Source organism: Pseudochaenichthys georgianus, chromosome 4 (assembly GCF_902827115.2).
Source record: "Pseudochaenichthys georgianus chromosome 4, fPseGeo1.2, whole genome shotgun sequence".
NCBI classification, from domain to species: domain Eukaryota; kingdom Metazoa; phylum Chordata; class Actinopteri; order Perciformes; family Channichthyidae; genus Pseudochaenichthys; species Pseudochaenichthys georgianus.
Window position 1 is genome coordinate 16,649,671 of NC_047506.1, and position 15,815 is coordinate 16,665,485.

The 15,815-nt window shown below is 40.3% G+C and overlaps 1 protein-coding gene across 7 annotated transcripts in view; it reads left to right on the forward strand.

The window, feature by feature from the left end:
• The window catches only part of camsap2a (calmodulin regulated spectrin-associated protein family, member 2a), a 48,633-nt gene that overhangs the window by 9,431 nt on the left and 23,387 nt on the right, over positions 1-15,815 (forward strand). For all 7 annotated transcript variants that reach the window (XM_034081056.2, XM_034081055.2, XM_034081057.2 and 4 more), the window contains exons 3-4: positions 12,964-13,125; positions 14,005-14,088. In XM_034081056.2, the coding sequence (XP_033936947.1) occupies positions 12,964-13,125; positions 14,005-14,088 (246 nt within the window). The remainder of the gene's footprint in view (positions 1-12,963; positions 13,126-14,004; positions 14,089-15,815) is intronic.

Genomic DNA, 15,815 nt, shown 5'->3' on the forward strand with positions numbered 1-15,815 from the left:
TCTAAATACACATTAATGGCAAATGCATAATGTATTTATTATCTGATTATTTCTGTAGATCTTATTAAAACCATGCTGCTCTAGAGTGAAACCAATCTGCGTTGTTTTAGATGTATTGTCAGGCAAATTAATTACACACCATTGTGATGTGGAAGCTACTCCCATGTTTGCTTTCTCTACTCATTTGATTGCTAGTTGTGGTAAATGTAAAGCACCAGATGTCACATGAAAGTTATTTAAACAGCAACACATTTACTTAATTCAGCCAAGTGAAAATGACCGTGGCAAAGAAGACGGGACCTGGTTAATTGTTGTTGACATATTACAACACAGGACCGTAACATTAGCTGCGCAACAAATCTGGACATGTGTACACTACTACAGCAGCTCCCAATAAGAACATCATCAATGTCAAAAAAACTTGCAATTAATTATGCTGAAGGTGTTATAAGGGCGTTGTGCCAATAGTATCTTTATCAGTTGTCTCCATAGTGTAATAGATAACAATTAAAAGCAATGTTCTTGTTAGGGCTTAAAACAAGCAACCATTAACGTGTAAAATACAACGCAAATGTAAAACAACATTTATCTCAAAGCATAGGAGTACATCAACAGATAAAGCCAGAAATCTAGGTGTAGTCATGGACTCTGACCTGAGTTTCAACAGTCACATTAAAACAGTTACTAAATCAGCCTACTATCACCTAAAGAACATATCTAGGATTAAAAGACTAATGTCACAGCAGGATTTGGAAAAACTTGTCCATGCTTTTATCTTCAGTAGACTCGACTACTGCAATGGTGTCTTCACAGGTCTCACTAAAAAATCTATTAGAAAGCTGCAGCTGATTCAGAACGCCGCTGCTCGAGTCCTCACTAACACTAAGAAAGTGGATCACATCACTCCTGTTCTGAAGTCTTTACACTGGCTTCCTGTGTGTCAAAGAATAGATTTCAAAATACTGCTGCTGGTTTATAAAGCACTGAATGGTTTAGGCCCAAAATACATTTCTGACCTCCTGCTAAATTATGAACCATCCAGATCTCTCAGGTCTTCAGGGACTGGTCAGCTTTCTGTCCCCAGAGTCAGAACTAAACATGGAGAAGCAGCGTTCAGTTATTATGCTCCAAACATCTGGAACAAACTCCCAGAAACCTGCAGGTCCGCTGCAACTCTGACTACTTTTAAATCCAGACTATTATATATATATATTAGGCGGTGGTGGCGAAGTCGATAGGGACTTGGCTTGGGAACTGGAAGGTCACCAGTTCAAGTCCCCGAAAGACCAAGTGCTACCGAGTTGTCCCTGAGCAAGGCACCGTTCCCCACATTGCTCCCCGGGGGCCGTTCAAAATGGCAGCACACTGCTCCTAACACTAGGATGGGTCAAATGCAGAGAAATAATTTCCCCATGAGGGATTAATAAAAGTTCATCTTCACTAAAGACTTTTCTTTTTGTCGCTGCTTTTAATTGAACTATTCATATCTTAGACTGCACTGTAACTTTTATCCATGTACTTTTTCTTTTAATGTTTGTTTAATTGAACTATTCATATTTTAGACTGCACTGTAACTTTTATCCATGTATTTTTCCTTTTAATGTTTATTTTATTAGCTTTTCTTTTTTAATGCTTAATGTCTTTCATTTTTTGTAAAGCACTTTGAATTGCCTTGCGTTGAAAAGTGCTATATAAATAAACTTGCCTTGCCTTACATAGACCCAAATGCATAACATATTTGATAATAAATACAGTCTTAAGCCAAATTAAAAAGGAAATGTTTTATAGAACTAAAGAAAAAACTCTCTATAACAAAAAAGAGAAACTGCGCTTTCAATATGTTTGCATTTATCACACTAACAATGTGTGTTATTTTCAAGTCTAAAGGAAGTTTAACGAAAATATTAAATTCACATTATTTAATATTCTTGAATAGATAATTAGTTATATAACATGTAATTATGTGAACCATTATTATGTTTTCATGTTTGTTATATCTTTGTTTGAATAATGTAAGGCATTGTGCCACAGTAAATCATCAGTGTTTTGATTCGTCAATCATAATGTCCTGTATACGTTCAAATGTAATAATCACTACATATAAATGTATAAAGATCAGTACATGAACATTTCCTAATTGATTCTAAAAAGTGTCTGTCACTTCAGTTTTCTTGTGTGACCGACTGAATAATTAACTCCTGTATTGCGTGGGTGAATAGAGGTGAATGCACTTCCTCCTGTTAGTCTCCCTCTTCTTCTTCCTCTGCTTCCTCCATCACAACCCCTTTTGAGCAGGCGCTCCGTTTCCATGGTTACACTCCAGTAGGCAGGGTATGTGTGTGTAGGTGGGTGCATGAGCGGGGGTGCTCATGACGGCATATGTCATATGCGCAATCTGCCTGTATGTGCAGCGATGAGAGAGCCCTGCCGCACTCTGAGGAAGAGGATACTGAAGGGCTGGGTTCCTACAAACAGGCAGATGGTATTTTCTAAGACATTGCACAAAGATACGCACACTTACAGTGAAGTACAGTATGCTGCCAAGCAATTCAAAAAAGACTTCTCGTCATTGAACTAGCTTCCTCTGCCCTGCTTCTCCTTCTTTGCACTTGATCTCAGGAACAAAGAGGAGCTGGAGCAGCAGGGTGGAAGGGAAGCCCGTCCAAGTGCTGCCTGTCCTCATCTTCAGCGGAGTCACAGCCAGTATGTTCTGCTCCATGCCAGCGGCGACTCCCAGGCAGCACAGTATGGATGGGTAGGCAGCAGCGAGCACATCATGTGATGTCCTAAAGCATCTTCTCTGTACTGGCTAGATTTAGTCGGATGACATATCTTGTTTTATTCTAATATAGGATTTTATCTTCAAAGAGAAACTGTAATGCAGAGTCCACATTATAAGGGTTGAGGCAGGAGCCCAGTTGTCTCGAGGCTTTTGAACAGCACATAGAAGAAAACATGCTTATGTTCAGCTGATAGAATACATGCAAATGCACTCAGAACCTGTAATACTTTACTTATGCAGTCTAGTTAACAGAATTGTGTTCAAAGTGTCTATTATAATGAAATGGATTGTTTGTTTGCAGAGGAAACAGCTCCTGGTCGGGTTACCTAAGGCAAATGGATTCCTGGTGAAAGGGTAGACTGAGCATTATTCAAAGACATGATATATATAGATCTGTGTCTTTGGTCCCTTTCGAGCTCGGCCTGTGAGGGAATGCCTCAGCCCAGTGCCTGGTGTTTCAGCCTGAAGGAATAACCTGGCCATAGACTTCCTCTTTCCTCTTATGGCATGTTGAGGTAAACAAATCCTGCAGTAACTCCAAAAAGCATGAAACAAGACCTACAGTGCAGTGTTGGAAAGAGGCTATGTACATAAACACACAAAGATTTCCTCACCAAGATTATTATTTGTATTCCATTCTTCTTTCATCTGTTCAATCAGGTCTCTGGTAAATGTAGACATCTGAAACGATGTGTGTTTTAAATGCTTTGTATTCTGACCTGGTGTAATGTCAAAATAAGCTTATTATACTTATAGAGAACATCTGTGTCATTTTCTCTTTGGAATGTAAAGCAGAGGATTTTGTTTGACAAATCTTTCTAGCTTTACAAATCCTAAAATATTCACCTGGTTCTGCTTTTAACTAGAGATGTCCCGATCCGATCACGTGATCGGGGATCGGAGCCGATCATGTGATTTTCAAAAAATCGGCGATCGGGAGAAAAAAAATCAAGATTTTTTCTTTATAATTTTTTTTTTTATTATTTAATGTTACAAAGCAAAAATGACCATGTTCACGTCTTAAAGTCATCCTGAGGACTTAGTTTTGGTTTAAAATTACACAACATCATGTATGTGTTGCTTCTCTTGGGCTTGTTTTCAGACCTGGTTGCTTATTCCTCTGAAATCTGGCAACAGAGTGGGCGCAGTGTCTAATAGTAGCAGTAAGCTAACGAGAGGCTACGTTCAGCTGGTGACTCGGGAGTCTGGACAGAGAAAATGTCAGGAGTTTGGAAGTATTATAAAATTGAAAGCGAAGGCAGTGTAACAGCCAGATGCAATGTTTGCAAGGCGGAGGTTCCGCGTGGTGGAAAGAACAGAGCTACGTTCAACACGACCAATCTAATACGCTACCTGAGAAACAAACACCAACAACAACACGGCGAGTACACAGCGGCCACTCAGGTAACGGCACTGAATCAACCGACACTTTCAGAGACTTTTAAAAGGAAAGAGAAACTGCCCCAGAACAGTGAAAAGGCCAAACAAATAACTAGATAGCTGAATTCATCGCGTTGGATGACCAGCCGTTATCTGTTACCTTTTGTTTCTCTTAATGCATTGCATAAAGATCGGATCGGGAAAAATCGGTATCGGCAGATTGTCAAAATCAAATGATCGGAATCGGATCGGGAGCAAAAAAAGGTGATCGGGACATCCCTACTTTTAACCGACATGACAAATGTGTGGGATTTGGATTGGTGAGACTATAATAGCACTTAATCCGTTATTAATGTATGCTGCTTCAAATGTGGCCCTTTACAGAGCTTTACACAGGTAAACCTTTTCATGAGGTTCAATTAAACGAGGGTTACTATTTTGTTAAACTATTGGAGTTTGTGTGAGAAATATATATTCACAAACATTAGCAAACAATAACGTCAATTAAACAATATGCAATGTATCAAAAACATATAAAAACGAAACAAAAAAAGTAGTATTTCTCTCCACGTGCATATCACAAAGATATAAAGAACAAAGAAAGCTTTGTGGACAGATACAGTGTATAAGATTAATAGCTCTTAGCAAAAATGTAGATTTAGCGATATAGCTAATTCTTGATCATGTTTTTGTGAAATAAGTATACCTTTCTTTTAAATCAAATCCCTAACCTATCCACACATGTTACAGTTTCCACACAGAGGTTCCTTTCACACAGGACTTCCAGTGCAGGCGTATCTCGGGGCTGGGTCAACACTGGCTGGGAGCCGCGATCGTATCCCCAGATACGATGTTCTAAGGTTAGCTTTGAGGTTTCTATATAATTGCTAGGTTGGGGTTTGGAGCATATGGAGGGCGAAGGTATTCTGTTTTAAAGCTCAATTCCCACAAGTGATGCCAGACCTCACAGTTGGTATGTTCTGCATTGAAAAGTGGGCAATTGTGTGCAAGAGCATTTTATGTCTGCACAAAACTGGACAAGCTGTTACAGGAGTTAAAAAGGAAAGACTAAAGGGAGAACAGACAGAAATAGTGAGGTTTTTTATGACCACGCTTTTATAAATATATCTTTTATTCTGTGAGAATTTGTCTGAATTCCAAAGGCAGCTCTGTGTCATTCAAACCATTTAGATGAAGTGCAGCACGACCCTTGTGACTGGTGACGAAATGTGTCTGAACAACCGTGATTCAGTTCATTAAATGGTTTGATTCTATTCAGTTGGAATACAACACCTGTAGGGTTTTAATATAGTTGGAAATGTAAAGGATTTGTTTGACAGGCAGCAAAGCTCAACGGGTAGTGAATACCTGTGCTTCCAAATGCAAGGAATAAAAGATTATCTCATTATCTAAATTTTTTCTTTTTATCGTGCCATGTATCAAACGGAAAAAACTAGAAAGGATCAGCTCTTTAACTGTGTTTTATGCTTTTCCCCCAAGCAAAGAACATTTATTTATAGCAATAAGTCTTCCTGCTTTCCCCTTCAATTTGACAGTACTTCTGGTGACCTTCAGAAGAGAGCAGAGAGAGGTGCAGCTGAAAGCTTTTCCATGTCCAGCTGATGCCCATGTGCCTGAAGTTACATGAACAATGTTTAATTAGACATATGCCCCAGCAAACAAACAGACTGCATTTCAATATTACATCACCCCCTAAGCTTTATGCTGAGTGTCGGTTTTTCCGTTTATGCTCATTTACTGCTTTAAAACTTTGGGGTTTATCATAAATAATATGAAAGTCTTGCACTCCAATAAAAGCAGGCACAGACTGATCATAAGCCACGATCCGTTAGAACCCCTTAATGCAGCGGATGGTCGAAGCAAAAGTATTTTTTCAGAGATCCTTTAGGAAATAGGTGTGGTAGAGTGAAGAATTGTGCTTCCTCCACTACCTGGTTCATGTCTCAACAAGCAGTTCAAAGCTCTGACGATGGAGATGTTGGATTATCAGACACACAACGATGAGGTGAAATACAACACACACTTTCTTTTGTGGGTTGCTGTGGTCTGTTTTGGCATTTCTTTTGTGTAATGTTAAATCAGGCTCTTACACGGTGGATTTTTATCTCGCCTCTTGCACCGAGAAGCCGTATTAAAGATCAACAGTGTTTTCTTATCTCCCCGGGTAGAAATATCAGAGAGGCAGCCATGAAGCGGCACAATAAAACCAGGATATTGGCCGTGAAGGAGCTTTTCCTTACCTCGTGAGAAATCAAAACAAGATTTATGGACTTAATCATCTTAGATGAGAGAGCAAAACATCTTGTTTGTAGCTACTGAGTTAGGGCTGCTCGATTATGGCAAAAATCATAATCTCGATTATTTGGGTCAATAATTGCTATCACGATTATTAAAAACGATTATCCATTTACTTTGAAAACATCAATTTATTGGAGATTTTTTTTTTAACAGTATGTTTTTAACAGTTGATTACCCTGAACTTTAAGTATAATAATAAAAAAATAATCGTTTTATTCCGATTACGTTGTTTTCGTAATCGTAATTGCGATTAAAATAAGATGAATTGAGCAGCCCTATGCTGAGTGCTCCATGGCTGTATGCAATTCATTCATCGAAGTGTGATTCAAATAAGTTATCATCAGTTTAGTTTTCGTACTGAGCATATGGTAAAGGCAGTATCCTAGGGGGAGCAGAGACTTAAGGTTAGGGAAGTAGTCTTATAATCAGTGAGTCATCATTCTTTTGAACCAGGAAAATCAAATGGAGCAAGTTATCAACATGTTCCCCTCTTGCAGATACCCTGAAGCACGACATATGATCCATAAGTGTGTGTGTGTGTGTGTGTGTGTGTGTGTGTGTGTGTGTGTGTGTGTGTGTGTGTGTGTGTGTGTGTGTGTGTGTGTGTGTGTGTGTGTGTGTGTGTGTGTGTGTGTGTGTGTGTGTGTGTGTGTGTGTGTGTGTGTGTGTGTGTGTGTGTGTGTGTGTGTGTGTGTGTGTGTGTGTGTGTGTGTGTGTGTGTGTGTGTGTGTGTGTGTGTGTGTGTTAGGGCTGCACGATTTTTCTGACAAATATTGCGATTCGAATTGCGATATTTATTTTTAAGCGACCCAATGGAAGTTTATTGTAAAATGCAGCCATAACTCCGGCTAGGAAGGTCGTATCAACATACTCCTGTCTCTAGCACCACCGCAGCCCGAGCTACGAGTGAAAGAACTAAACTTACATGAAACTTCCGTTGGGTTGCTTTAAAGTCAAGCTTCAGTTAAAGATTCACCCTTTTAGATGTAGAACATGTGATGGAGCATTACTAACCTGACTCAGATGCTTTGTTTCACCAAACTATCTAGGAAAGCTCCATTGGAAGCCATTTGGAAAGGGTAGGCAGTTTCAAAAGCACTTGGCAGGTGATTGGATCAATCTGTCTATCACCTCCTATCATGGGCCACTTCTGATTGATTAACAATGGCTGGTACATGTGGAGCACAGCACTTCTGATTGGTGTGGATGACTGACACACAAGAAGAAGAAACAAATGTAAACAAAACAAAAATCGCAGGCTTTGCGATTTAATAATCGCATCATCTCGAATCGCGATTTCGATTTAATATCGATTAATCGTTCAGCCCTAGTGTGTGTGTACATGTGTACATGTGTACATATGAAGTAAAGTATGGCTGAAGGAAAGCATATATGCTCAGCAAAAGGAAAGGTCAGCAAACATGACGTCATGGGATCACTTTCATCAGGTCAGCTAGTAAGCAGCTTATCCACGTTTTCTCTGCAGTACGAGAAAGGCTAACCCTGTCTTTGGGCTGTGAATCGACCTCCTTTCTCCGTCCCATTCTTCCTTCCTCTCTTCTTCTCCTTTTCGTCATTTAACCACAACTGCTATCTGCACTCACCAGGGCATTTTTTAAATGTTGGCTTTTATCTGACGTTTACAGTCAGATGATCCTTTAACTTGAATTGTATTAGTATTACATTACAGTGACTCTTATTCAAATACAATGAGACGATTGCATGAGTTTGTAGAATTGAATCAAACTACTGCTTCTTGCTAACATATCTAACTTTTAAATGCTGAAGGAAGCAGCTTTGTCACATTATAAAGTTGCACGATCTCAGTGCCAAACAATATGGCCGTGGAATGAGCCTGTGTTCCTACACCATCCTCCTCCTCCTCCTCCTCCTCCTCCTCCTACATAATGCCCTGGAGTCATTCAATATGATTAGAGACAACAGGTCTTGAGGTCTACTAAACAAGATTAGTTCCCCTTGCTGTCATCTCATCAGACTAGAGCAGCACCAAATCAATTCCTCCTATTGCTCAGCAGAAGGAAGGAAGCAGGAGGCAAAAGAGGCCTTTGAGGAATGATGACAATCTCTTGGCTTTTTGCAAATTGGTCTTGCCTGTAGCTCAGAATTGTAACTGCGCTACAAACTGATACCAGGAAGTGTGTGTGCATTTGTTGTTCCTTTCTGGGATAATGTTTCACAATGTTTAGACAGGATAAATGGTGGCTAATAGGAAACATCTTGGCAGTGTATTATTACATGGGATTGGTTTGCCACTGGGTTGCCAGACAAGAGATAGGGTAAAGCTATGCAATGTCAAACAACAAGATAATTTTACCACCAAAAATGTGCATATAGCTGGCTGCTCACTTGACAGCTAACATCGTTATAATGCTTTAGCTTCCAGGAAAAATAATATCTTACTTTATTTACACAAATTACAAAGAGTGCAGAAAAGGAACACATAAGGTGCACCTCATCATTGTGGAGCTAAAAGGGGCTGCTTATGGATGATTGGCTGGGTTAGCTCATGGAAAACCTGCCGCACAAGTATAAATATTTGGTGTTTTTAATTCCTTAGTAGTGTGTGGGTGGTTACACAAGGAAGTACAGACAATTAGAGGGAGATAAAATGGAGGTGAGAGCCAAGATCTGAAATACACAGATTACACAGATATGACCATGGTGACATGAAAACAATGTTATAGTTCACTTTAAATGTTCCTCATTTAACTCTTAATACCGATCACAATGCAAATAAAAGTGATCGATTACATGTCAGGAGTGTCATTCTAAGAATAGGCACCTTTTTATAAACAGGCATAAGTCAAAGTCAACTTCAATCTCAAAAGATGTTTGTACACCCAGAAAGATCGAAATACTGTTTTCCACAGTCCTGAGGTATACAAAAACACACATTAAAACTCAATAATTACAAAAAAACACTTCAAGTAAGCAGGATATATATATATATATATATATATATATATAAAAAAAGATGATGTACATAGTGCAATTGAGAGTGCAACAATGTCCAGAGCAGCGTAAAAGTGAAAAAGTGACTGGTGTTGGATTTTTTTGTGTCAATAAGTCTTGATAAGACTGTTTTCTGAATAGTTATTTTAGCTCTGTGTTGGTCTGTTTGAACCTAGATAAATAATGTTTCTATTCTCTTTATATATTATAATTTTTGTTATGCTTTGAAGTTGTCTTTCATGACATAGCATCTGTTTCATGATGTAACATCGCTACTTAGCACGAGCTAATTAGGCATGACTCTCCAAAAATAAACTGCCAAACTAAAAACAGATTTATTTAACACCACAGCCTCCTCCCTAAATCCGTTCGCTGCACTGTGAAAACATAAACTTTGCTTTGCCATTGGCATGTATACATCTCAATTCTGATTACAAGTCTTTTGTTTAGGCTCACTTGATCACCAATCTATAAATCTATGATTATTGAATACATGTACAAAGTGACCCACAAACAATATCTGAGATTGAGTGCCCTAATAGTATTAGGGCCAAAGTTTATTTGTATATTTATTGTTTCATGAAATATTTATTTTAAAAAAAATGTTCACAGTTCACTTTTGTCCCTTGATATTACACTGACATCTCCTCTGTATCTCACAATGATTACAAATGTAGTTGTTGTGATGCTTGGGAGCTAAACTGTTTGAATACACATGTTAAATGATACTCTTAGCTTACAGCAAACACGTCTATCTTGTTTCATACCTGACTCTAAAAATGCCTTCGATAGTTTAGCTTCATATTTTCTTGATGATAATGATGAAGATTTACTAATAATGATTACAGGAAATAAAGTTATGACAAGAAACAAGGAAGTATTGTAATTAAGAATTGGGGAATATGTTTCATTACAAAATCACATATCCATCATTTAAATAAAAGTCGTAAAGGTGGCTGACAGAGACAGTGTAAACATATATGCAAATTGCAGCATAGAACTGGTAGCTGCACCTTTCTTTGTTCTTTTTCTTGTATCACACTAGTTATCAGATTGAAACTAAATATTTTTAAAGAGTTCCTTTTGCCAGCAGAGCCAAATAAGAGGAGTAGTCACACAACACGCAGCGATTCATATCTGACATTCACTGTGAGATACTGGTGAGACATTGTATGGTGAACTCGTTCATTTGTCCCAACATTGATTTATATTTGTTGATTCAAAATAAAACCCTGTAGTCGATGATAAGTAAGGGATAATGTGCAGCGACGCGGTCAAAGAACACCTTCAGGCCGATCTAGATCCCTCCGCTTCGCGTCAGGCTCCTGATCAGCCTGTCGGTGTTCTTTTCCCCATAATGACCAAGTCGCTGCACATTATCCCGCTTATTACATGGCCACATTCTCAACAAAGTAACGTTATGACTCCCAATATTAATTGAAATGCTTTTATGGATTTAGAAAATGATTTTATTGATTTAAAAAATAGTTGTATTGATTTAAATTGACATGCATCCGCTAAGAAAAATAGTCCGTTGTTACCGTTTTAACTAACGTAGCAACGGCAGGAACTGCTTCGATAGCGTTTTTGAGGAGCTTTTTGATTACAAATTTGAAAACATCGCTGCTTGCTTTAAAAGTAGCACAATTCATTATGTCAAACCTTGGAAAGTATCTAGATATCCCTGCCCTAATGCCAAAGTAACTGCACACTGAATATGTGTCGCCTTTTGATGTCTATGTCTGGACCGCTGCCTAAAAAGGAGGGTTTCTGCCCGTTACTTCTCCGCTGTTTTCTTGTCCCTCTTGTCTTTTTCTTTTCTTCACTGGGGACTCATCTGCCACTAACCATTCCTCCAAATTACTGTGCTCTCCAAATATATTAAAATTAATGTTAAAATCCTCCATGTTGCTATCACACGAAAAACTAAAGACAATCAGACAGTTTGCTTGCTTTTCAAACTGTTACATTTGAAAAACAGTTAGAGTTTGCTTTTCGGCCCAACTGTATACAGTTAAATCGACCGGACTTCTTTCTGAAGATGTGAGCGTCCTTAACAACGGTCAATAAGTCCTTGACAGCGGTCTGTCTGTTCGGTATTAACAACGTGTCACGTGTTCTGAATTGACCAATCAGAATCGAGTATTCAACTAAGCCATGTAATAAAGATGAGTAAAGCAGCTTCGTATGAATGCCAATTCTATTAATTGGACTCAGTTGTCAGAGAGATGTCTTATTCAGGCTGCTCAGAGGGTAGCAGCCACCGTGAGCGAACTGGGTCTTGTAACCAGGGATGAAGGCCTTTGTTTCCAGGGCAACGGCCATAAGGGAATGTCCAACTGATGACGCTATTAGATGTACAGCGGAGGATTCGAGTCCTGCTCCAATCCTATAAACCACTGTGCTAACAAAGGCCTTGCTGCCCACAGTTCTTTGCAGTTCGGTCTCCCTTTCACAGATGGGACATTTTCAAACTTTACAAAAGGTTTTAAGTAGCTATTTTAACCTGCTCAGATACACATTTGCAGTCAAGCTTCTTTTTCCTTTGTTCGTGTCTCGTTCTTGATCTCAATGGACTAGAAGGGCCTTTGGCTTTGCCTGTTATTAGTGACTTGCTGTGATTTTATACTGATAACACTCAAATCAAGTTTTATTTATATAGCACATTTATAAACGATTTTTGGTCGAGCCAAAGTGCTGTACATATAATAAAAATAGCCTACAGTAGAGACACTTTACAGCAAATACAACAGCACAGATTGATCAGAAAATCAGTATGAGAAAAACAACACCCTCTATCCTTAGACCCTCACATCGTACAAGGAAAAACTTCCAGAGAAAACCCACAGTAAGGTCTTAAGATCAGATTGTCTTGTGGTCACAGCTCAATGTAGACAGCTCAATCCGTCACTGAAATTGAAAAAGCTTTCATGGTCTCAGATTCAATTCCTCTCAGAGCAAAGTGATCCGTCTCTTTGGATGCAGTGTCAAGAAAAGAACTGGGCTGGTTTTCATTCTCTTTTCTGTTATCTCACATAGTTTAACACTTTGACAAGGTGTTGACCACTGCAGTTGGGATTGACCTTTGAAGCTGGTGACTGAGAGCATTGGCTAATATACTTCAAGTAAACTGTCTACTACAGGAAATTAACCAACGTCAAGCATCTGCTGTTATTACCAGCAGGGGCGGACTGGGACTAAAAATCAGCCCGGGCATCTCGACCGGCCCACTTCGGTACCACTAGTAAATTGTCAACGGGGTGGGGGGGGGCTGCTACTGAATTATCCGACCGGCACACTTCGGTACCGCTAGTAAATTGTCAAATGGGGGGGGGGGGCTGCTAGTGACTTATCCGACCGGCCCACATCGTCCGACCGGCCCACTTCGGTACAGGCCCATCGGGATTCGTCCCGAACGTCCCGATGGCCAGTCCGCCACTGATTACCAGCCATCTCAAAGCTGCTAGTTTTACCTTCTAAACCTTTCTTCGTACTGTTTTCTCTTCCAGAGCGCTCACATGGCAATGATCGATACTCTGATGATGGCGTACACTGTGGAGACGGTGAGCGTTGAAAAAGTGATGGCCTGCATTTGTCAGTATTCGTACCGCGACCCTGAGGTGGAAACACCTTACGACACAGAGGACGCAGTGAACACCTGGATCAACAAGGTGGGTAATGGTATATCTCTTCAAATGACAGATTTACTGTTACTACAAGGACAGATTTTAAGATACTGGTCATTGGAGTTGTACTATAACATCAACATGAAAAAGATGTTCATGCTGTGCACAAGTTACTGTAGATTCACAAACATTGTATCCATATTGGGCTCAAACTATATCCTAGATCCTGGCCTAATACCCTTTCAACCAGCCTGCTCTGTGTGAATCAGGTTCTTTGGCTACATGGCCTGCCTGTACAGATGGTACTTTCGCCTTCGTACAGTGCTACAGGGCCCAGTCTGTTTACATTCTTCCAGGAGGAACACTGGGCTCCTGCCAACTCTGAGCTTTACACACACACACATACACACACAATAGCTAACAGGTGTGGTCGCGGAGTCCTACTGCTCGGACATTTGGCTCTCTGTCAGACTTCCTATGTGTTTCAAATGTCCAACATTTTGAAACTTAACAGCTGATTTCTGCATGAACTGGATCCATATGAATTCCAGAGGCATAAGTAACTGGAAAGGGTTGTGAGATTAAATTTGATTTCAGTAATTTCAGTTAATATCCACTTAATTTGATTTTATTCAGATTTCATTTGTATTTCTATTGTTGCGAAAATTCCCAAAAATGGTAGTTACTACACAAAAACACAGTTTAATAAATGTGTTGTATTCTTTAAAAGTCATAATAACAAAATAAAGCACTGTTTTGGTCACAGTGTAGTCATTTTTATTCAGTATCGTATTTCAATGTTTCACAGCTAAAAAGTAACATTTCAATATCAACTTAACTTATAAGATGTAGTCATAGTCTGTTACTCATATTTGCTCACGGATGCTTATTTAATTGTAATCTTGATCATCCTCTATTCATCAGGTGAATGAGTATCTGAAAGACGTTGTGGCTCAGCAGCAGAGGAAGAGTGAGACGCAGAGCGCAGAGCCTGCTGGGAGTCCTCGGGTGAGTGTTTTTCCTTCCTTTTCTCTCTGCCAACACTTCAATACCTACACATAAACATACACCTTTTCAACAGTTTGATGGACATTCCCAAACAGGCTGAATGAAATCCTTAGCCCCACTTAATGGACTTACCACAACATTCTCCCTTTGACTGACAGATATCCGTCTGGGTGCTCTGTGTCACCAGAGTCCTGCACGGGTCTGATTTTCAAGACCCGCACCCGCGACATACAATACCGAACCCACCCCGCTACCCGCACATATTGCCAATTAGTTCCGCAACCCGACCCGAGCCGTCGGCACAAGATCCGCAACCCGACCCGAACCCGCATAGCCTATATGAGCAGTGAAAACGTGCAATTATTAACACACGCAGTTGCATATTTGTCTCAAAAAGCGTGGGATGTTGGTTATTTTCCCCATCTAGGATGACACCAAAAGCCTCCCAGACGTTGGATTTCGCTCTTGAGGAAGTGTTATTGAAAATGCTGTATTCTCCGCTAGAGAGCTTCACCTCAGCCCATGGGCGGCGCCAGGATTTTTTTGCTGTAGTAGCTTAGCAGTTGCCATATGACAGCACGGCGTTGCTAGTTAATTTTCAAAATAAACAAACAATACCAGTGGGCCAAGCACGAGCCTGTTCATATTGTAGCGTTCACCGCTATTCAAGATCACTTAAGCCTTCAATGTCGAAAACGTTCTCTTTATTTACAGAACCAATCAATAGTGTAACACTCATGACTTTCACGTGACACACATCGGAAAACGCACACACATACACACACCTGGAAGGGGCGGTCTCTCCCTAACTCCCACCAACAACATCGCCTAAATAACGAACTTTTCCTCCTCTCTGGCCTCATTCTGTGACTCTCCTCCTCCTCCTCCTCCTCCTCCTCCTCATTCTCAGTTCTCTTCTCCTCATTCACAATTCCCTGTGTTAGATCTCACTGTCAGCACGCCTCGAACAATGCGCCATGTCGGAAAATACAACACATTCTTGATTCATTTAAAATGACCATTTGTAACTGAGAGGAGTGACTGCTCATTTCTGCCGAGATGCTCAAAGGGTGAGACGCTGTGTCTGAGAATCACTGACTAGCAGAATTTGTATATTCTGGAGTGGAGCTCTGCAGAGAGCAGGGTGGAGGAAATGAGGGCAGTGGATCATCACGGTGCGGAGAGCAGCAGCACTAGTTCCACTGCAGCTCGTGGTAGCAGCTAGCTGGTCCTGCTGCTGCGGGTGCAGCGGGTCAGTTGGCGGGGGCACCTGTTCTTCGTGGTCCCAATCCTCCCGGTTTTCATAGTGAACATCGGGATCCTTGTGGATAGCAGGGTTGTCCAGACCGGCTCCGTTGGAGAACGCGGTCGTTTACGCTGACTTGTGACTGTGAGAAATGTTTCCATTTTCGATCTACTGAGAATTAGCCAAGTAACAGTTCACGCAGTAAATTACAACGACCCGCCCCTGATAGATCCCGCAAAAATGTATCATATTTATACACATTCTCGCGGGCTGCGAGAATGTTAAATTATTATTATTTTAATATATTTATTATGCAACACTCGCGACCCGACCCGATCATCTTTGTTTTACCCAGAACCGAACCCGGAAAAAAGCGTTTGAAAAAATACCACCCGCGAATCACTTTTTTTGCAGGGTAGGCTACCCGACCCGATGCAGGACTCTGATCTAGACCAGTTCCTCGAAAAGATCCCAAGCCCTT